This window comes from Balaenoptera acutorostrata, chromosome 1 (assembly GCF_949987535.1).
Source record: "Balaenoptera acutorostrata chromosome 1, mBalAcu1.1, whole genome shotgun sequence".
NCBI lineage: Eukaryota > Metazoa > Chordata > Mammalia > Artiodactyla > Balaenopteridae > Balaenoptera > Balaenoptera acutorostrata.
In genome coordinates, this window is record NC_080064.1 from 65,094,291 (window position 1) to 65,115,171 (window position 20,881).

At 37.2% G+C, this 20,881-nt stretch overlaps 1 protein-coding gene across 6 annotated transcripts in view; it reads left to right on the forward strand.

Annotated features, from left to right (window-relative positions):
- Nucleotides 1-20,881, forward strand: part of TNNI3K (TNNI3 interacting kinase) — a 288,508-nt gene that overhangs the window by 101,930 nt on the left and 165,697 nt on the right. For 5 of the 6 annotated variants that reach the window (XM_007182931.3, XM_007182928.2, XM_007182927.2 and 2 more), the window contains 7 exons: nt 743-892; nt 13,477-13,563; nt 14,136-14,192; nt 15,496-15,588; nt 15,675-15,732; nt 15,859-16,053; nt 16,790-16,894. In XM_007182931.3, the coding sequence (XP_007182993.1) occupies nt 743-892; nt 13,477-13,563; nt 14,136-14,192; nt 15,496-15,588; nt 15,675-15,732; nt 15,859-16,053; nt 16,790-16,894 (745 nt within the window). The remainder of the gene's footprint in view (nt 1-742; nt 893-13,476; nt 13,564-14,135; nt 14,193-15,495; nt 15,589-15,674; nt 15,733-15,858; nt 16,054-16,789; nt 16,895-20,881) is intronic. The other variant, XM_007182929.2, reaches the window with a different exon arrangement.

Below are 20,881 nucleotides of genomic sequence, written 5' to 3' on the forward strand. Positions count from 1 at the left end.
GCTGCAGACTTTTTCCCGGACTCCCTCCCGGGTAGCTGTGGTGCGCTAACCCCTTCAGGCTGTGTTCACTCCGCCAACCCCAGTCCTCTCCCTGGGATCCGACCGAAGCCCGAGCCTCAGCTCCCAGCCCCGCCCACCCCGGCGGCTGAGCAGACAGGCCTCTCGGGCTGGTGAGTGCTGCTCGGCACCGATCCTCTGTGCGGGAATCTCTCCGCTTTGCCCTCCGCACCCCTGTGGCTGCTCTCCTCCATGGCTCCGAAGCTTCCCCCCTCTGCCCCCCGCAGTCTCCACCAGTGAAGGGGCTTCCTAGTGTGTGGAAACCTTTCCTCCTTCACAGCTCCCTCCCACTGGTGCAGGTGCCATCCCTATTCTTTTGTCTCTGTTATTTCTTTTTTCTTTTGCCCTACCCAAGTACGTGGGGAGTTTCTTGCCTTTTGGGAGGTCTGAGGTCTTCTGCCAGCGTTCAGTAGGTGTTCTGTAGGAGCAGTTCCACGTGTAGATGTATTTCTAATGTATCTGTGGGAAGGAAGGTGATCTCTGCGTCTTACTCTTCCGCCATCTTGCCCAGACCCCAACTTTGTTTTGTTTGCTCAAAGGCAGAATTAATTCCTTGTCAAAGAAATCAACCCTTGCTGTATATCTCTGGCAACAATTCTATTATGTGGTAATGACTGTCTTTTGAAAATTGGGTTTCAGTTTTCCCCTTTTCTCCTTTCACACTTTCATTCTTATTCTATTATAGGATTGCACTCTGCTTGCTACCATGGTCACATTCACCTGGTTCAGTTCTTACTGGATAACGGAGCTGATATGAACCTGGTAGCTTGTGATCCAAGCAGGTCTAGTGGTGAAAAAGATGAGCAGACATGTTTAATGTGGGCTTATGAAAAAGGTATGTTTTTCACCATTGCATCTCTATAGTGATAACATTGAACTGTGTGCACAGATTATGCCAGTGCATCAATAATTCTTTTGCTTGCATGACTTGTATGCTCCCATTTCCTCTGGAGATTGTATTTGAATCGTTGGAGACTTGGATCAAAGAGTACAATAGGGAAAGCAACTCCTGGGCTGCAGATGAGCTGAAGGCATTCTTGGTATTGGCATTTTGAACGGAAAAGGAGCTATCACATTTCTAGATGCTGGAGAAACAAAATTGTGATAGGTAATGATAGTTACTTTCTTAGAGTAGATACAGAACTAGTCTTTATCTCTTATATAGGAGAATTTTGCTGTGGATTCAAATTATTAAAAATGAAATTAATGCAAAGAAAGAAAGGGAGTATTTGTCACATCTAACCCTGCTAACAATGCGTGCACTAGAAAAAGTAAGGCAACCAATGTTTAGTGCTTAAGTATAAACTTATTTGAGCTCAAAGAGGTGAAAGCTTGGGCAGAACACCTGGTTTTAAATCAAATCATGTTGCTTGATCTTGGGCAAGTTATTTATTCTTGCTGAGCTTTAGTTTTTCATCTGAAAAATAAGGACAATAACAACTTCATAAGATTGTAAAGATTAAATGAGATAATATGTGCAAATTGCTTATAAATGTGGCTGGCACAAAATAAATACCTAATAATTGGCATTTCAGTAATAATAACAGTGGTAATAGTAGTAGTCCAGAAATAAAGATTATTAATAGTGAATTTTTCATTTTAAAGGAGAGGAAACTAGACACAATTAGAAGGTAAAATAGCATCTTTGTCATTGTTATTAAAATATATTATACCTCTTAAGAGAGCTCTACATAAACGCATAAACTCCAACAGAGTGTAAATTTTCAGGTGACATGGAACAGTATTGAAATCAGAGTTACAACTAAATACTGTAAAATATATCAGACTTTGATGCCTGCATTGTCTTATTAAGATGTTTAAAGTATGTAAAGAAGTATTCTTATCTTTTTAAATGTTAGAATCTTAGAAAACCATACTTAAAAAGAGAAATTACTAAACTGGAAGATTTCTTAGGCTACCAAGATGATCTAAAAGGTTTTCTGCCTGAAATAGGACATGGAAGTCCATTAATGAACAGAGAGATGAAGTTTGATGGATAGAAATAGAGAGCTATTGTAAGCATATAGACAAGGAGAAAGAAAAACATATAGGTCTGCAGATTGCTAGTGAGGAAATGATATAGGAGTTACTTTACTAGAGACAAGTGAACAGACATGGAATAGCAAGGAATGAATTAAGATATAGGCCTGTTATGTTTTTTACTTTTTACTTGAGTATTGTATAAACACATGCGCGCACACACACGCATACTTGCACATTATAGCTCAATGAATTTTCACAAACTGAACTCACTCCGCGTCCAGATGAAGAAACTGAACATGGTCAGCACCCAGAAGCCCTACTTACATTGTCTTCCACTCACTCTCCAAAGAGGGTACCACTGCCTTTTCGAGGCATAGACTAGCTTTACCTCTTTCTGTACTTAATATAAGTGAAATGCTACGCTATATACATCTTTATGTCTGGCCTCTTTTGACCAACAGTTTGTGAGATTCATCCATATTGTTGCAGGTAGCTCTAGACTGTTCATTCTTGTATGGTATTATGTTTTTAACTATATCACAATTCATTCATTCTGCTTTTTCAGGGCATTTGGATAATTTTCAATTGGGGACTATTAGGAACACTCTTGTTATACGTGTACATGTCACGTATGTGTCTTTTGATGAATAACTATATACATTTCTGTTAGGTATAACTGCCTTCTACTGTGTGTAAAAGAAAGTCCAGGAAATTATATATTTGCATATCAGTTGGAAAATCTTACATATTCTGAAGCCTCGAGAGGCCTTACTAAGTTCTAGTTATGTTGCATTTATTCCAATGATTCTCAGACAGTGTCTCTCAATAAATTTGAGTTTCAGTGAAAGACTGTTTACAAATCATTAGTCTTCCGGAAGACAGCTCAGAAATAGCTGCTGCAGCTTATCTCTTCACAGGGTTTGGCTTTGTTTGTTTTTACTTGATTGAGAGTAATGGTTGAAAACTGGCTTTACTTTTATTTTTTGTGGAATTCCACACTGTATAAAACAGGGAATCATCGTGTAAACTCCTAAGATTTCCTACCAAACGACAACAACAAAAATCCTTTAGCTTAGAGGACTTACCCACTGGTCTCTGCAATATATGCCATACTTGTCACCCTTATTTGTTCAACTAATGTGCCAGGCATCAGTGTTGCATTTCATTATTACTATAAATTTTAACAAATTGAATGTTACTACTCAGGAGATAGATGGATGTTTTGCATATGTTCTAGGGCAGAGCAAGTTAAACCAACAAAATAAATTTGTTGCTATTTTCTCTTGCTAGAGAAATGTTGCATTGTTTTCGTGTGTTCAGGGAAGATTGAAATGGCCTTGTTAAAATATTGTCAGCAGTGCACTGTCCCTGTTTTCTTTGGCTTTGCTTTCTCCTTCAGAGAGGGAGTCACCAAATTAATTGATATGGCGTACCAAGGATTTTCCTGAGCAACTTGGAGATGGAGTTGAAAAAGCACTAAAACTTCACTTGGAGTTCTTTCTTTGTGGAATAGAGATGATGTAAAAATGGCCCCATCATGGCTTGCCCTGTACCCTATCCAGTCCTTAGAAAACCCAGAAGAGACTTCATAACCAGGGTCTGTCTATTTAAAAAGGAATACTTTTGAATGTGCCCAGTTTGAATAGCTCATCTTAGTCTACCCTCTTAAGATAAAACTAGGAGGCTTTCTCAACAGCACTCATCTCTGAATGGTTAGAAGGCAAATTTTTCATCTGTCCCAAACAAAATTTTTAGCTGACCCTCTCTGCTATTGTTATAGCACATTCAGAGGTGCTTTGGAGTTCTGAAAAGAATTATCTACTATCTTTTGGAATACTTTTAGAAAAGAGTTTACCCACTATGGCTCCCTGTGGGATCAGGTATGAAAAATATTTTCCATTTACATAGCCCTTTTAACCTAAAGATATCAAAATCAATCTTAGAAATAATTTTCCTGGTGACCTTGGTTCTAACCAGTAACCAGGAGCCTGCTGGTTAAGTTTCAATATTTCACTGCCAGATTGCTCAGAGCTCCAATTTTATAATACTTAGAATGTTTCCTCTCCCCAGTCTGTCCTCCCTCTTCTTTTCTACCGTTCCATCTGAGAGTAGCCATAGCTGTCTCACTCACTTGGATTTGTTCTGCTCTTTCCCTGGGGTACAAAGGATTTGTATGAATCAATTTAAATTGGCCAAAAGAAATAGCCAGCAGCCTGCTTATGTTCAAATCCTCTGCCCTAATCACCAGTAGGGAAAACCCATTGAAAAGACCTACACATAATCTTACATCCATTGCATTAAAGATGAAACTGCTGAATTGAAAAGATCTCAGCCAATTAGAATTGAGCACATAGCTCAATAGTGTGTCTGGCAGTTAGATTTGAAAAGGCTGCCTTTGACAAAGAAAAGCACTCCTTTATGTCAGGCTGTTTAGGGTCAGAAAATAACCCAAACTAGAAACAGAACTAAAACTTATTTGCTTCAGTACTGACACCAGTTAAAGTAATTTACAGAGGCTCCTATCCCAATATCTAATTACCCAGAATACAATATTTGTATACAGCAGAACTACTCTAATTCACAGTGACAGGGAGCTTCAGTTGGAGAATTAGTGAGTAAGTGAGCAAAAACAATAAAAATCAAGGCTCCTGTACCATGATATATACTTTGTTCATTCCTTTTGACAAGTGTAGTGTGGTGTGAATTATTTATAGTAAACGTACCATAGTGTATTCTCTAAAAGTAATGAAGTCTTACAGTTGTGAGTTTCTACAGTTTTCAGCCAGTAAAAAATAACTAAGAGATAAGGATGAGGGAGGAGTAGAAGGAAGAAGAGGTAGCTTCATTAAATTTTTTGATAAATCTTCATCCATGAAAGATAAACTCCCAAGCTTCTTCTATATTGAATTCTTACCTATTTGGAGTTTAGTTACTTAGTTTAATGAACATAGTTTAGTGTGCTAGGGTGGATTGGGGTGGGATAGAGGAAGGAATAAACAAAAGATTTAGATGGTGTTTTAAAATCTATGTGCAACTTTGTGTCTACTGGTTACCTTTCTACATGTTTAGTTAACTCTATCTTTTAAAAAATAAATAAATAAAATAATACCATCTCTCATTAGAATAGGAAGAACTTTTATTCTTATAGGGGATAACACAAAAAATTTTGAGACATAATAACTGTGTAAGAAGCTACAAACATTAAAAAAATACAAATAGCAGAAGAGAACTTACATTAATTAATCACTTATTAAATTAAAAAAAAAATCCCACAAGGACTCAGAGGCAAAGAATATACAAATCAATTTTCACTGCAAAGTAAAGGAAAAAAAAATTAATCACTTATTACATATGCATATATAATATGTATATAATTTAATTATCAAAATAACCCTTTAAATTGGTATTACCTTTGTATTACAGATAAAATGTTTGAGACTTGGAGGTGTTGTCACACTAGCTCAAACCACACAGCTCTTAGGTGGAGAGCTGATACCGAACAGAGGTCTGTCTCATTGCACAGTTCAACCGCTTACCACCTCACTCAGAATCAGATAGATCTAAGTCCAAATCCCATACCTATTACTTAATGACCTTGGGCAAGTTATTTAACTGAGCCTTAATCTTCAAATTTAAAATGAGTAAATTAATAACCACTTTAAGAATTCTGCTGAGGCTTAGGGATAAGATGTAAATGTCTGGATCACAGATTCTCAATAAAAATAGTGGTATCTGTTGTTATTAAGTGCATAGCAGAGATACAATCATGCTCCACAAAGCTTCCAAATCTTACAGTCTTTCCTCATTTACAACATGCTTTAGTGTCCAGTAAGAAATATGACATTGACATATTAGGATAATGGTCATCTTCTTTAAACCTCCTAATGAAGCATTTTATCCCTGCCAAACACCACTAGACAAACCCAGAATATATAAAAGCTTGTGTTATTTGGTTGTATATATATTTCTTGTTTATGGCTTAAGTAATACCATTCATTTAAAACTTAAAATTTAAGGACTACAGCAAGATCAAAGAGGTTTTGAAAATCACTAATCAAAATATTAAGCAATTTAAAATCATTGTTCTAATATGTATAGTTGCATGCAAATATGTAACATAATATTTTAAAATTTTAGTACAAATTTGCAAGTCTCTTTACTAGAGCAGGGTTTTCCTCCTCAGTCATGGAGAAGTATCAAAGATTCTGTGGCCATGTTTTCAAAACATCACACCATCTGATGTGCTGGATCCCTTTACTTGGATATCTGAGGAGTGTGTAAAACTCAACAAGTCCAAAACTGAACTTAATATCTTTTTTGTCCTCATCAGTCAGGTTCTTCTACCATATCACTTATTCATTATATCATTTAACGGCATTGCCGTTCACTTAGCACCTGAGTCAAAAATCTGGGTTGATGCTTGACTACTTTTTTCTCTCTCAACCTCCCTTCCCCCATATCCATTCAATCAAAAAGTCTTGTTATTTTACTTCATACTTACATTTTGAATCCATCCTTTTTTCTTTTTTTTTTTTTTACTGTCACTGTTTTAATACATAACCTTATCCTCCTTCTCCTGATCCATTTTAATAGTCTCATAACTACTTTTTTTTTTTTGTCTTCGGCATCTTTTGATTCCATTTTCTAACTGTAGTCTGAAAGATGTATCCAAGCTGTAAATAGGACCATATCATTCCCCAGCTTAAAATCCTTCACTGATACACTATCACCTTAGGAAAAAAAAGTCTCAGTTTATTATCATGGCATACCCTGTGCCCTTCCTACCTCTCAAACCTCATAGCCAGTCCCTCCTGTCACAGGAGTGACCCCACATGCTGCAATCGTCATCACATTCACTAGATCCCTACCATTCACTAGGGGTTCACTCTATGCCAAGCACATTCTACATCACATTATCCCATCAAATCTACACGACAACCCTGTAAGCCAGCGTCTGTTTACATGGTAGTTATGCAAAATTACTCGCTCCTCTACGCATATCATATTATTCCATGCTTCCAAGCCTTTTCTCAAGCAGTCCTCTCTTTCTCTACACCCTCCCACCCTGCCTACCTGACTTCACTTCTTAAATTTCTTAATTCTATTTAACCTTCAAGACTCAGTTTATGGATCCTCTCTTGCAGAAAGTCTCCCCTGACATTCCAGCCTAACACACACACCCTTTCTTGATGTTTTATTGTGCCATACGCACATTTCTATCTCATGTTGAAACACTCTCCCCCTAAACTTTTTGAGAACAAACATTTGGGCTGTTAATCTTGATCTTCCAAAAACTTAATTCAATGGCTGATTCCTAATAGCTGCTCAATATACATTTGTTGAAGTGAAATAGAGAATGAGCAGATATTTCAGTCATAACATTCTATTCCATGTCTCACTAAATGGCATCTGATCAGTCATAATATAGTTGATCTTTTCAAGAATACTAATTACCGCTATTCTGTTTTCTCTGTAGGGATTTTTGAAATATCATAGGTTTTCTTATTAACTGAACAATCCTAATACTCAAATTAATAGGCAGAAGATTTTAAAGAATATTCTAAATACAGCTCCTCTTTCTATTCATTGGAACTGCAAAATTTTTCACTCTGACTAGAATTCTTTTATTCTCCTTTTTTGCTTAATCAACTCATGCTTATCTTTCAAGCTCAGCTTAAAAGACAGTTCCTCAAGGAACTCTTCCCTGACCCCTCCAGCCTATTGTAAAATAGCATCGTTATGCACGTTCACAGCATCCTCTACCTTTCCTTCCTAGAGCTTGGCTAAATACAATTTTGAGTGAACATTTATATATATATATATATTTTTTTCTTTTCTATTACACAACATTCATTACAAGAGTAAAGAGCATTTCTGTTTCAACATTACACTCTCGTACTTTGTACCATTCATTCATTCATTCAAAAAAAGTGTCATAAACTTAATATGTTCTAGACAGTATACTAGGAACTGAGGTAAAACAGTGAGTGAAACAGACAGTATCTCCCTGTGGTTAAAAAGTTTGCATTTCTAACAGAAAACACAGGTCATGAGCAAGATAACAAATGGAAACTATCAGATAATAATAAGTGCTATGAATAAAATAAAAAGTAAGTAAAAAGTTGTTAAGTAAAAAGTAAAGTAAAAAGTACAAAGATGGTAAATAAAATGTTCAAGGACACTAAAATGGAAAAGTCACAGAGGGCTTCCCTGGGAAGATGTTGTTTGAGCTGGTCTCTAATGGGCACTCAATAAATATTTGTGGAAGGAAAGGGAAGGGACAATAAAGGCAAAATGGGAAGGGAGAAAAAGAGGAAAGAGGAATGTTAAATGGCTTGGTTTGCATATATGTCCTTTTGGCAAAAGCATTCATCCTTGTGGATTCTTATCTCAAGATGAAGGAGGACTGGTGACATTCTTGTCTGAGCCTGGTGATTAAGGGATAAGAATCATGGGGGAAGCAGGGGGTGTGTTCTCTTTCTGGTGATATCAAAGTAAAGTATCTTTCAGATTTAAGTCATGAGAAGATGTAGCAAGTCTGGAATATTTGTTGCCTCTGATTTAATTGTCAGTGAATGGGACCAGGACTGTCAGGAGGAAAATGAGCCATAGAAGTGCAAACATCAGGAGCCATCCTCTGATCTCACTTTTCAATGTTTCTGGAAAGTGGGTTTTTAACATGATGGGAAGGGGGGATAGCAAAATATTGAGCAAAGTCTCATCTATATCATTGCTGTGAGAGGTTTAATTTTTGAGGCACATGTAAAGAATGGCCCAGACTGCTCTTTTGATGACCTGGGCATGTGGTACATATGAGATCAATAAGAATTTCTTGGCTTCCGTAATCGAGATCAAATCTCCATGTTTTCTACTTAATCTCAGACCCACAGGGTGTCAGAGTCACAAAGGTCTTAGTACTGGTGTCATTCACCATTAATCTTCAGATCTAGTTCTTAAAATGATTTTCGTAGCAAGCTTTCTTCTGTGTTCTTAAAATAATTTCTCATAGCGATGAACAGCATTCATTGTTTCTAAGATGAAATGGCGGGGACTGAGAGACAACCTTATAGGGAAATAATAAAATTTGTACTTTTTCTTCTTGAATAATTAGGAATCCTCTGTTGTATACATGGCCGTGATGTACATACTAAATTCTCCATGTAACAGCCCTTTGGATGGACTTGGAGCCTTAAAGAACAACCTAGGTTTTAAAATAAAGAGCTATTCAGAAAGTTTGGGGAGTGGTGGGGAAAATCACTCCAAATGTAAGGAGTAAAGGGACATAAGAAAAAGACAAATGAAAGGGGAAGCATGGCATTTCGGGAATGTAGACAGGACTGGAAGAGCAGGGGGCAGGAAATGAAAGGCCCTTCAAGCCAGCAGGAGAGTCCCATTTGCCAAAACCCTTGGGGGCACTAATGAATAATACTCTGAAAGTACAAATCACTATTCTAACTGCATTAGGCTAGTATCATAGCAACCTCCTATTTGGGTAAAATACTCGGATGTAGATAGTAAATTCTTAGATATGGGAAAACATTTTATTTAATTAGTGGGACTTCGATTATCTCTGGACGTGTTCCATTAGTGTGCCTTGGTTATCTGGGTATATCCATTATCAGGAGTTTGGCTTACAAGTCCATTTAGTGAGTTCCATCAAGGCATTTTTCTGCTTAACCCCTCATAGCTAAATATCAGGGAGCTGGGTCCTAGTGGTTTTCAGGTTTCTTTGCATACACTTGTAGTTTGTCAGTGCAGTGAGAGCAGAGGAGAATTTCCCATACATGTGTGACTCAGCCCACAGTTAGCAGGAGGTGGGAAATCAGGCGGAGATGCCTTCCAGAGCCAAGGGGGCCTCTTGGCATTTCCCTGGCAGCCTCATGCTTATCATCAGCCAGAACCCAGGCACTCATTAGGCTCTTGATGAAAAGCATCCTAAAGAAAATGCCAGCAAATTGTGCCACTGCGCTGGCAGGAAATTAAAACTGCTCAGAGCAAGTGGAGCCAAGAGAGCTGTTGAGATGAAAGGTAACATCAAGGGTGTGATCACTGACTCACACAGGCCTTCAGGATTCAAGATGTGGCTTTCTGCTTCACTAGGGAAAGCAGGAGGCCCTCTCGGCTGTCAGCCACAGTCAGTCCAACAGAGGGGCTGAGACAGGTGAGGAGGTGGGCTCTGTGAATTAAGCTTTGTTGTCCTTGGGTAAATCCTTGTGGTTTGGGTTGTTTTCTTTTCCCAAAGGAGCCTGTCCTAGGAAAAACAGAAATAAGAAAAAAAAACTTGTTTTTGATTTGTTTTTCCTGGTCCCAAACACTTGAAGATCAAATTAAGTAAAATAAAAACTCCAAAAGCACCACAGGTCCTGTTAAAAGTAGGAGCAGACAGTGTGGATAGGAGCAGATAAAACCTAAGAACCTAAGAATCTAGCAAGGGGACAGATGAAGGGGTGTTTTAATTCCAGAGGAAATTCTTGGTGGTGGTGCTAATTTATCCTGAGGCTCAAATGGCCATTAGCATTGGGGAAGAAAGAAAAGCTGTACCAACATGCAAACAAACCACACTGAGATTTGATTTTCATCACAACTAAAGGTGGTAGGCAGAGCAATGGCCCCCAAAGATGCCCAGGTCCTATTCCCTGGAACCTGTGAGTATGCTGCCTTACATGGCAAATAGCAAAGGGAATTAGGATTGCAGATGGAATTAAGGCTGATGACTAGCTGACTTTGAGAGAGAGAATATCCTGGATTTTCCAGGTGGGCCCAATGTAATGACAGGGGTCCTTAAATATGGAAGCAGAAACAGAAGCCAGAGTGATACGACGTGAGAAGGACTCAGGCCAGCCGTTGATGGCTTTGAAGATATAGAAAGGGGGCCGCAAGCCAAGAAATGTTGGTGGCCTCTCGAACCTGGAAAAGGCAAGGAAACTGATGTTCCTCTAGGAGGAATGCAGCCTGCCAACACCTTGATTTTAGCTCAGTGAGAACCGTGTTGGACTCTGACCTTCAGGACCATAAGATAACAAAGTTGAATTGTTTAGGCTGCTAGATTTGTGGTAATTAACAATGCCAGCAACAGAAATTGAATATATTGGCATTTAGAAAGTTTATCTGAAGTTCCAAAAATGAGTTTCCAAGTTTGTTTACAATTCTTGAGGCAAAATAGTGAAGCAAGAAAGCAGTGAAAAGCTCCAAAAGGCATATTTATGTGTTAGAACTGTTAGGCATATTACATATATAATCTCACTTAGTCTTTACAACAGCTTTATGAAGATGCATCATCAGTTGTAATCTGTAAACAAGGATATGTTTGAAAAGTAAAAACAAACCATATCCTTCAATTAATTAAAATCCTCTAGTAGTCCCCCATCTCATCCACATTAAAATACAAACTCGTTATCCTAACCTATAAAGCTATAAAGCTCCACATCAGTAATATCAAAGTGTGGACTGCTGATCAACATCACCTGGGACTTTGTTAGAAAAGCAACTCTCAGGTCCCACCACAGACCTTTTCAATCAGAATCTCTGAGAGCAGGGCTCGGGAATCTGCAGTTTAACATGCACTCCAGGCGATTCTCACACACACGATAAAATGTGAGAAGCACTACTCCACATGATGTGCACTCACCGACTTCTCCAGCCAAGCCTGGTACCACTCATCCTTGCTTGCGATGCTCCAGCCACACTGGCCATCTTTCATTTTCTGAACATGTCATGCTTTCTCCCATTTGGGGCTCTTTACATTCTCTCTTCCTTCTGACTAGTAGGCTCTTCCTTTAGAAATTTACCTGTTGCCTTATGTCTTTCATGTTTTGAGGTTTCCCTGATTGTGAGCACATGAGAGTCCAAAGAAGGAGTATTGATGGGACTGGTTCCCCATTATTTCATCATAACCTGTGTCTATGACTTGAGAAAATCATTGATCCGCCAGTCATGAATAGAAAGCTATGGATGATAAGACAATGGACACTAGTTGTTAACTCCATAGATTTAAGTTTTGCTACAAGTTTTAACAATCATAGTCACATTTTTTTTTTTTTTCTTGAGGAATCTGGACTTGGAATGTTACATTTGAAAAAGCTTTTAGTGCTGATAAACATCTTAATCATTTCATCTTATGATCCTGCATGCTCTATTAATTTTAATTCTTTTTTGAAAGCAGGCACAACTCACAGCATATACTCTATACATTAGCTAGGTGTATTCAAACCAGTGTTAACTATGAACCCTTCGTGGTGGATAAGCACTTATACTTTTTCAGTTTCTAAATTTTGCCCCTTTTACAGTGAGTTCTGTTGCATTTCACAAGTTTCTTGGCAGGGTCTTTAAGGTTGACTTTGTTTTCTTCTTGTATAAATTAGCTACAGTAGATTATTTTCACAGTTAAAGCATAAGATAGTATCAAAGTGTTGTTCTATTGAAAATTGTTTCTACTCAGAGGAGCATTTAGCATTTTTATTTTTATATTTTATTTAGCATTTTCACAATTATAAGTCCCTAGTACAATTAACAAACTCCCCAATTTTGATGGTGATATGTAATAGAAATTTATTTCTCAGTCATGTAACAGTCCAGGGTGGGCATTTCTGGTCAGTGGATGGCTTTCTCCCCTCGCATATGGCCTCAGAGCCTTCTGCATCCAACCAGCAGATAGGGAGAGGAGAGAGGACTCACTTATTTCTTAAAGTCCAAGCCTGGAAGTGATTTCACTTTTGCTCATATTTACTTGATGGGAATTTGTCACAAGGCCACAATTGGCTGCAAGGGGGATACGGAGTTGTTGTCCCTGGGTGGGCAGCCATTCCCAGTGACAAAATTACTCTGTGAATGGGAACTACAAATATTGGTAGGCAGCCAGCTGTCTCCTGCCACAAAAACCTATGCAAATTATCTTAATGCCCTGTTATACTGCAGTTGCCAGCCAAATGTAATGCTCAATCACAGCAAATACATCTCTCCTTCCTGGTTACCAAATGTGCTTTTCACCCTTTTAATCGTGCTCTTATTATATACTCCCATAGCACTTGATAGGTACTCATTTAGAAATTCTCATCATTTTTATTATTTGTTCAATTACACTAAACTTTCTGAGGGTAGGACCATAGTTGCCTTGTTCATTGCATCCTCCGTACCCAACATAGTGCCTAAAATAGCACATCACATATGTCAGTCTTTTTTTTGTTAATTGAAGTGTACTTGACTTACAATATTATATTAGTTTCAGATGTACAACCTAGTGATTCGATACTGTTATACATTACAAGATGATAGTAGAGTTTGAATGAATGAATGAAAGCACTAAATTCCTATTGCAATGTGTTACCTCTTAAGATTAATCTTGTTTCAAGCTACCTTGGTTATTTTTCAATTAGGTGGTGAGCTGAATAAATCAAACAAGAATTAAGACACTTTGTCCTTCTTTGTCTTTTCATAAAGGACATGATGCAATTGTCACACTCCTGAAACATTATAAGAGACCTCAGGATGAATTGCCCTGTAATGAATATTCTCAGCCTGGAGGAGGTACCCCCTTTCTTATTAAATTTTCATTGTTAGTGCAATATTGTGCCTAAAGGTAAACCTGTGTTTCTATTACCAACATTCTGGGGTTAGGGAGGAAGGCATGTCAGATCAGCTTTATTTTAAGAAGATTTACGTCTGGGTGAGGCTGAAAATAAAGAAGCACCCACTTAGGCTACTTTCTAACTCACCAATCTGCAGTTCCTCCAAGTTTTACATTCCCTGGACTGGATGTTTATGAGGCTGGTGTATGACTGGGAAGGCCTGGGTAAGCTGAGAGCAGTCATTTTCCATTTCAGTAATCTATTAAGACAGGACAGAGAATACTCATATGCAGACACAATTAAATCCTCTGCAGTCTGCTAGACCTTGGATTTTTATTTTTAATCATTTTATGTACTCTCTAAATAAACACTTGCTGTACAGTTTCAGTATCTATAGGAAAACCTAGACTTAAGTTATAGTCTCACTTGGTGTTCTTAGCATATTTCTTTTGTCACGTGCTACTTTTTATAGTGTTTAGCTTTTATGGAAAAAAATGTTTGCTACCTTTAACTCTATAATTTGATTTCTAGATGGCTCCTATGTGTCTGTTCCATCCCCTTTGGGGAAGATTAAAAGCATGACAAAAGGTATTTTAATATGGGACAGTTGTTATATTTTATTACTAACGATAACTATTGCCTCAAATATGATAACTTTCTATTTTTTTTTTTTTAAAGGATTTTCTTATTTATTTATTTATTTATTTATCTACTTTTGGCTGTGTTGGGTCTTCGGTTCGTGCGAGGGCTGTCTCCAGTTGCGGCAAGCGGGGGCCACTCTTCATCGCGGTGCGGGGACCGCCCTTCATCGCGGTGCGCGGGCCTTTCTCTATCGCGGCCCCTCCCGTCGCGGGGCACAGGCTCCAGACGCGCAGGCTCAGCAATTGTGGCTCACGGGCCCAGCTGCTCCGTGGCATGTGGGATCTTCCCAGACCAGGGCTCGAACCCGTGTCCCCTGCATTAGCAGGCAGATTCTCAACCACTGCGCCACCAGGGAAGCCCGATAACTTTCTATTTTGTTTCATATATTACAAATGACTATTTTGCAAGCATAAACAATATTATTAACAGACCATTCTTTCCATAATTAACCTCATCTGCTATGTTATTTTGCATATGCCCTCTTAGTTCATGAAGGTATAATGGTGAAAATTCCATATGAATATTAAAAGAAGATTAAATTCACATAGACATTTGTATTTTTAATGAAATATAAATTATAAATATTAATATCTTTAAGGAGAATGGGGAAAAGTTTTGTCATAGGGAAAAAAATTGAAAAATAAATTATTTTTCAAAAGATCCCAAATAAGTAATACTTTGGGAACTTTTTTGAATGTATGCTATACACAGAAATTAATACCGTTGAATCAGGAAAGTAAAAAATATTCAACTGTAAATTTATATTTATTTAGAATTTGAAGTTTTTAAAAATAATTTTTGGTTTTGAATGTTTCTTCTGAATAATTCATATGCTTATTTCCTAATTGGCATCTCTTGAAGGTTTAGTTTATGGATATTTGACTAAGCTTTTTGTGACAGGTTGCAGGGATTGACCAGATAAGACTCTTTATATCATGATGTGATATGGACTGTACTCCAGAGTTGCCACATCATACAGAGAAGCTAGTGGTTGACCAAATCAGGAATAAACCCTTAGCTCCGATAACAAAGGTCGGGTAACAGAGACAGAACTAACAGGCTTTTAATGTAGGGGAATAGAGATCATTTGTGGTAAGGTTTTAGTATCTCCAAGTAGTCAATTACAGTTGGAAAATTAAATGTTACTAGGGTATGATGTTTTTGGTTAAGTATACATGTGCATGTGTGTGTAAGCATCCACATGTGTGCTTTTTATCTTAAAAAATAAAATAATAATTCCTGTTTGCAGAGAAGGCAGATGTTCTCCTTCTAAGGGCTGGATTGCCTTCACATTTCCATCTTCAGCTCTCAGAAATTGAGTTCCATGAGATTATCGGCTCAGGTAACCTAAGAAAATACTAGTCTGTTTTAGTTTAATGCGCTCAGTTTAATAATATGTGTTTACTTGTTTCTCTTAAACAATTTTAGGTTCTTTTGGGAAAGTGTATAAAGGACGATGCAGAAATAAAATAGTGGCTATAAAGCGGTAAGCAAGCGAATGAGAAAATTTAGCATCCAAGTAGAGCAGTAAACTCTGAGAAGCATGTGCATGGCTAGCCCCTTGTTTTGATTCATCTGTTGACTGAAGACTTCCTGTTGCTGTCATTTCCAGTTATCGAGCCAACACCTACTGCTCCAAGTCAGATGTGGATATGTTTTGCCGAGAGGTGTCCATTCTCTGCCGGCTCAATCATCCCTGTGTCATTCAGTTTGTGGGTGCTTGCTTGAATGATCCCAGCCAGTTTGCCATCGTCACTCAGTACATATCAGGGGGTTCTCTATTCTCCCTCCTTCATGAACAGAAGAGGTATGGTCTCTGACTTATCATTTTACATGTCATTGGAATTACAGTTGCAATACCTCATACGCTTTCTGCTTAGGTGAGCTTTTACCTTCTGATATCTCTGAGCACTAGGAAATGTGACATTTTAAAGATGGCTAATAATTTATGCCCAATAATTGTGTTTTAATGACTAGAAAGATTTCTGTGCTTTCTTAACAGGAATTCAGTTTAAGATAACAAATTCAAGGAATTTAAATTAGTAACTGAAGCTTATAATAATTAGGCTAAATTTGACATACCAGTAAAGCAGATATGTATAAGATCAGAATAAAATAATTACCAGGGGTCACAGTATTTATTTTTTTAAAGTTTTAAGAAAGAATAGTCTTGCACAAGTCTAACTTGAATTCACTTCCTACATCTATGCATACGATAATTAGAATGTGGTTTTTACTCAGTGATTAGATTCCATTTTTATGTTATTACAAAGAAATTAAGTATAAAATTACAAAGATTATAAAATCAAGTTGACTGTTTAAATAAGAGGGGTTGGTATCTGAATTGATCTATAATTAAGCATTATCAGATGTAGAAAAGCTATTTTTCCAAATTTGTAGAATTTTTAGCTTAATGTTCAATCAAGCAAAAAAGGCTGAAATTATACAGAATAACAAATCACACACACTACTGATTTCTTTTAGAAAGGTATGGTATTGGCTTTGACCATTTCATCCTCATTAAATCTATTTTTAAATTCTAGGATTCTTGACTTGCAGTCTAAATTAATTATTGCAGTAGATGTTGCCAAAGGTATGGAGTACCTTCACAACTTGACACAACCAATTATACACCGTGACTTAAACAGGTATTTTTTCCCTCTAAATAATGAACTTGGAATTGTGTAACTCACTAGGAGTCTAAGACAGATTTCAGTGAAGATACATTTTAGATTTATTGCAGAACACAGTTTTCTACTCTGTGGGTAAGGGGACAGGCTACCACAAGCCTAGGGGATAGAAAAGTTTGTCATTGTCTTTTACAGAAATAGAAAGCTGTAAAACTGCCTCTCAGGGACCTTTCAAATCTGTGAAAAATATGCAGAAAGACTATGACATCTGTAAGATTCACCAGCTAGCTAGTTCTCAGGCCAGTAAAGTCAGATCAAGGATTGAAATCAATGACCATTATAGAATGTCATGTCTCATACAAAGTCAGGTATTATAGTAGGACCTGTTATAAAATTATCTGAAATGCTACTTTTGTGCTAACATTTTGTTATTTTTCTTATAATTATAAACTCAGCCAAAACACAGAAGCTCATTTACCTAGTGATCATGTGAAGGTGTTTTCATGTGGAATGGAGACTTGAAACAAATATAGAACTAGAATGTTTTGGTGGTGGAACCCCAAGGGTTTTCTTTATTTTTTTTAAATAGTGAACGCTTTCTCTAAGCAAAGTCTTAGAGAAAGGCCGATACACAAAAGGAACAGCTTTAGTTGAAGGCAGAGTATGCAGTGGAGAATTCTGTTCATTTACCATTTCTCACTGCCAAAGAGGGAGATCCTTGGGCTGTCTCTCTGGAATCTCAAATGTGCTAAGGAGAATATCTGGAAAACCACTGATCTGATATTCAAAATCAATAACTTTCATTTCATGGTTGCCAGTAAGGTTCAAGTAGATCCCATATATGATCCTTTATACAAAGCCCACAGTTCTAAAACTGCTAAATATTCATTAATTACTCCAGTCATTTGTTCAGTAGCTATTTGGGTATCTGCTATGTTCAAAGCCTTTATACTTGGCACAGTAGAGCCAAGTGAAACTTCCATAGATTCCATTCTCAAGGAGCTTTCCTACTCTAGTAGAGGAGAAAAATAGCTAAATATGCTCTAGGTATAAAATAACAAGTTCTCTTAAGGAAATAGTGAAATACTTTCTATAAAATTTCAGAAAGAAGAATATTAATTACTTCTGAGAAATTTAGAACAACTTTATGGAATAGGTGACCTTCAGGCTTGGCCATAAAGAATTAGAATTTGGAAGAATATCCTAGGCTTAGGGAAGACATGAAAAAAAAAAGAGATTGGAAAGTTAAAGGCATGTATAGGAGCACAGAATAGTTTCACTTCAGTAGATGAAATGTACTAATGTAGGTAGTGTATTTAATGTTTGAAGAGGACTCTTGGGAAAGAAAAATAAACTGAAACAAGAGCACAGAAATTAGTGAATGCTAGAGTAAGGTAGTTTAGACTTTGTTCTGTAAGCAAGAAGGAGACACTGAGGATGTTAGAGCAAGGAGTCACAAATTTGGGACTGTAGTATGGAAAGATTAATTCAGCGTCTTTTGAAGGGAGACTAGTGAAGCAGTTGTTGCAGTGATCTAGATAAGTAATGAAAAGCAGAAGTTCACTAATGGCAGAGGAAATGAAAGGAAGAGACAGGAGAGATAAAATAAATTAGATATGAAGAGTGGTTGAATCTTAGATATTGGAAGTAAACATATATAGGACTCAATCTATTTATAATTGTTTACTAGTTTTCAAATAAAAGTCATTTCTTCCCTGTTATTTTCTTTAGCTCTCTTTTAAAAATATTTATGTTAATAAACATACTTTTTCTTTGAGTTTCAGTAACAATGTTCAGGAAACAGATTTAGGTGATAAATTAGCATAATTCAAACTGGTGATCTGTGAGTTTTAGGAGTATTGTTTCATTATCCCAACCATCTTTGCATGTGTCATTGAAACAAATGTGCTCACTGAAAGTTTTCTCTTGCTGCAACGCTTCACTTGTGGGGCAACTGAAAGTGTGTTCTGTTGCCCTGTGAGTAAGTGTAAGTTGTTGCCACCAGGTTATAAAGCAGGACCAAAAATATAAATGTTTTTGATTAAAAGTGAAAATAGAACATGCATTATGTAACAGATGTAAGTTTATATTTACCATTTTTTCTGTCTCTAATCTAACCTAAATACTTAAATTGTGCCAAAAAGTCTTCGATTCTTATGAAACACTATTTCATGGGTGCCTTCAATATAACAGAGTACCAAATTCTTGCGTTTATTATTTGTGGACTATTTTCTACTGCTCTTTAATCTGGTAGCAATAAGACATTCAGTTTTTCAGTTTATTGCAAATGTAGCATGTGTACTGCCCCAAAGAGTCTAAGTCCTTCTCCTCAGGGTTTATTACTACAATCTGGTTAGGTACATAAAACATATGCCCAGGAAGCAAATTAATTGCCATTTAAGGTGGAAAATGATTAAGGGCCAAAATGATTAATCAGCAGTTTTCAAAGGATTTTGAGTAAATTAAAGATCAAAGTAGAATGGAAAGCTTCCTGGAGGATGTAGAGCTAAAACTAGACTTTGAAGGATGGGCATGTATCTTTCCTCAGTCTTTTCATAGCATACTAATCCTTGTATTTGCACAATGCTTAGAAAGTCCCTCCCATTGAAAGAGGTAGAGGGAAAGATGTACATAATAGAGGGAGGAACTCAGGCATTACATTTGTATTGAAATGACCTGTTTCCATGTTTCTCTCCCCAACTTTTCTGGGCAGGTCAGCGCCTCAGGAACAGCAATCCTGCTCTCTTCATCTCAGATTTCCAAAACTAAACATAGTGTCTTACACAGAGGTGTTCAGTCAATGCATTTTTAACTGAACCAAATTCTTGAGGCATTTCGATGAATGTCATTTCAGAAAGCAATGGCCTAGTTGGTACAAGTATGACTCCTTGTAGATAGAGTCTAACTTGCCCAATACCTTTTATAGTTCTAAAAGAAAGAAGTTGTTTGAGCTTACAGATCAGCCCACAGAGAGGTGACACTTCTATCTTTGGTTTTGTGGTTGTTAATTTATTTGAGTGAAAGGAAAACACTTTACCTTTTCCCTTATAAGTTTCTTACCATATAAATCAAGGAATGCTTAAGGAAGTGGTTCTTTCCAATGATGATGATGAGAATTTATTCAGTGCTTACAATGTGAAAAACCTCTGCTAAGCCCTTGTTATGTATGCTCTCATTTAATTTCACAGCAATCCTATAATACAGTTATTATTATGTCCATTTTACTGTAAGGAAACTGACTGAAGATATTAAGCCCACAGCCACATGCTTATAGCTATATTATGCTGACGCAACCACAACAGCAAAACCAAGTCAGTACAGAGAGCTAGGAGGAGGCTGGGTGATATTGGATGAGCATCAGCCATGTTGATCAACCTTGCTCTTTGCACTTCAGTCGTATAGGCGCAATTCCTGTGACCCAAACTATTTCTCATACCGTCTCCTTGTGCTTCTGTGTTCCTGCTTTATTTCTTCTTCTACACCCCATGTTCTGCTAGTACGGAGCAGAAGTTGCAGATGAGTCATACGGATATGTCTTCTTTGGCCCACAGTGTTTAAATATTTTTAAATGTGTAGCTTTAGGCAGGAAGGTACTTTTCAATTTGTCATAGACCCCACCACCTACCAACTTACCAGGTTATACCTGGTCCAATTTATATGCTCATTCTGTGGCACTGGAGCTTACAAAACATGGTTTACAGCTAAACATTTTAATGTTTTTTACTTAATACTAGCAGCTATCTGTGTTTTCTTGGTAAAGTCCATTTTCCAAATTTTTTGATGTTGAAACCAAACATCACTGCAAACATCAAATAAATGGTCTTTTCTGTATTTAAATAAATAATATAACAGCACTGTAATCAATGAAACAGTGATGTTTCCAACAGAGTGGCCATGGCACTCCCAAGAGAGATATATGTGAAAGCATCCTGTAAGCTGTGAAGCACTATACAAATGCCAGTTGCTATTGTGATTAATCCCTCACTTGTTCCTTTATAGGTCAAG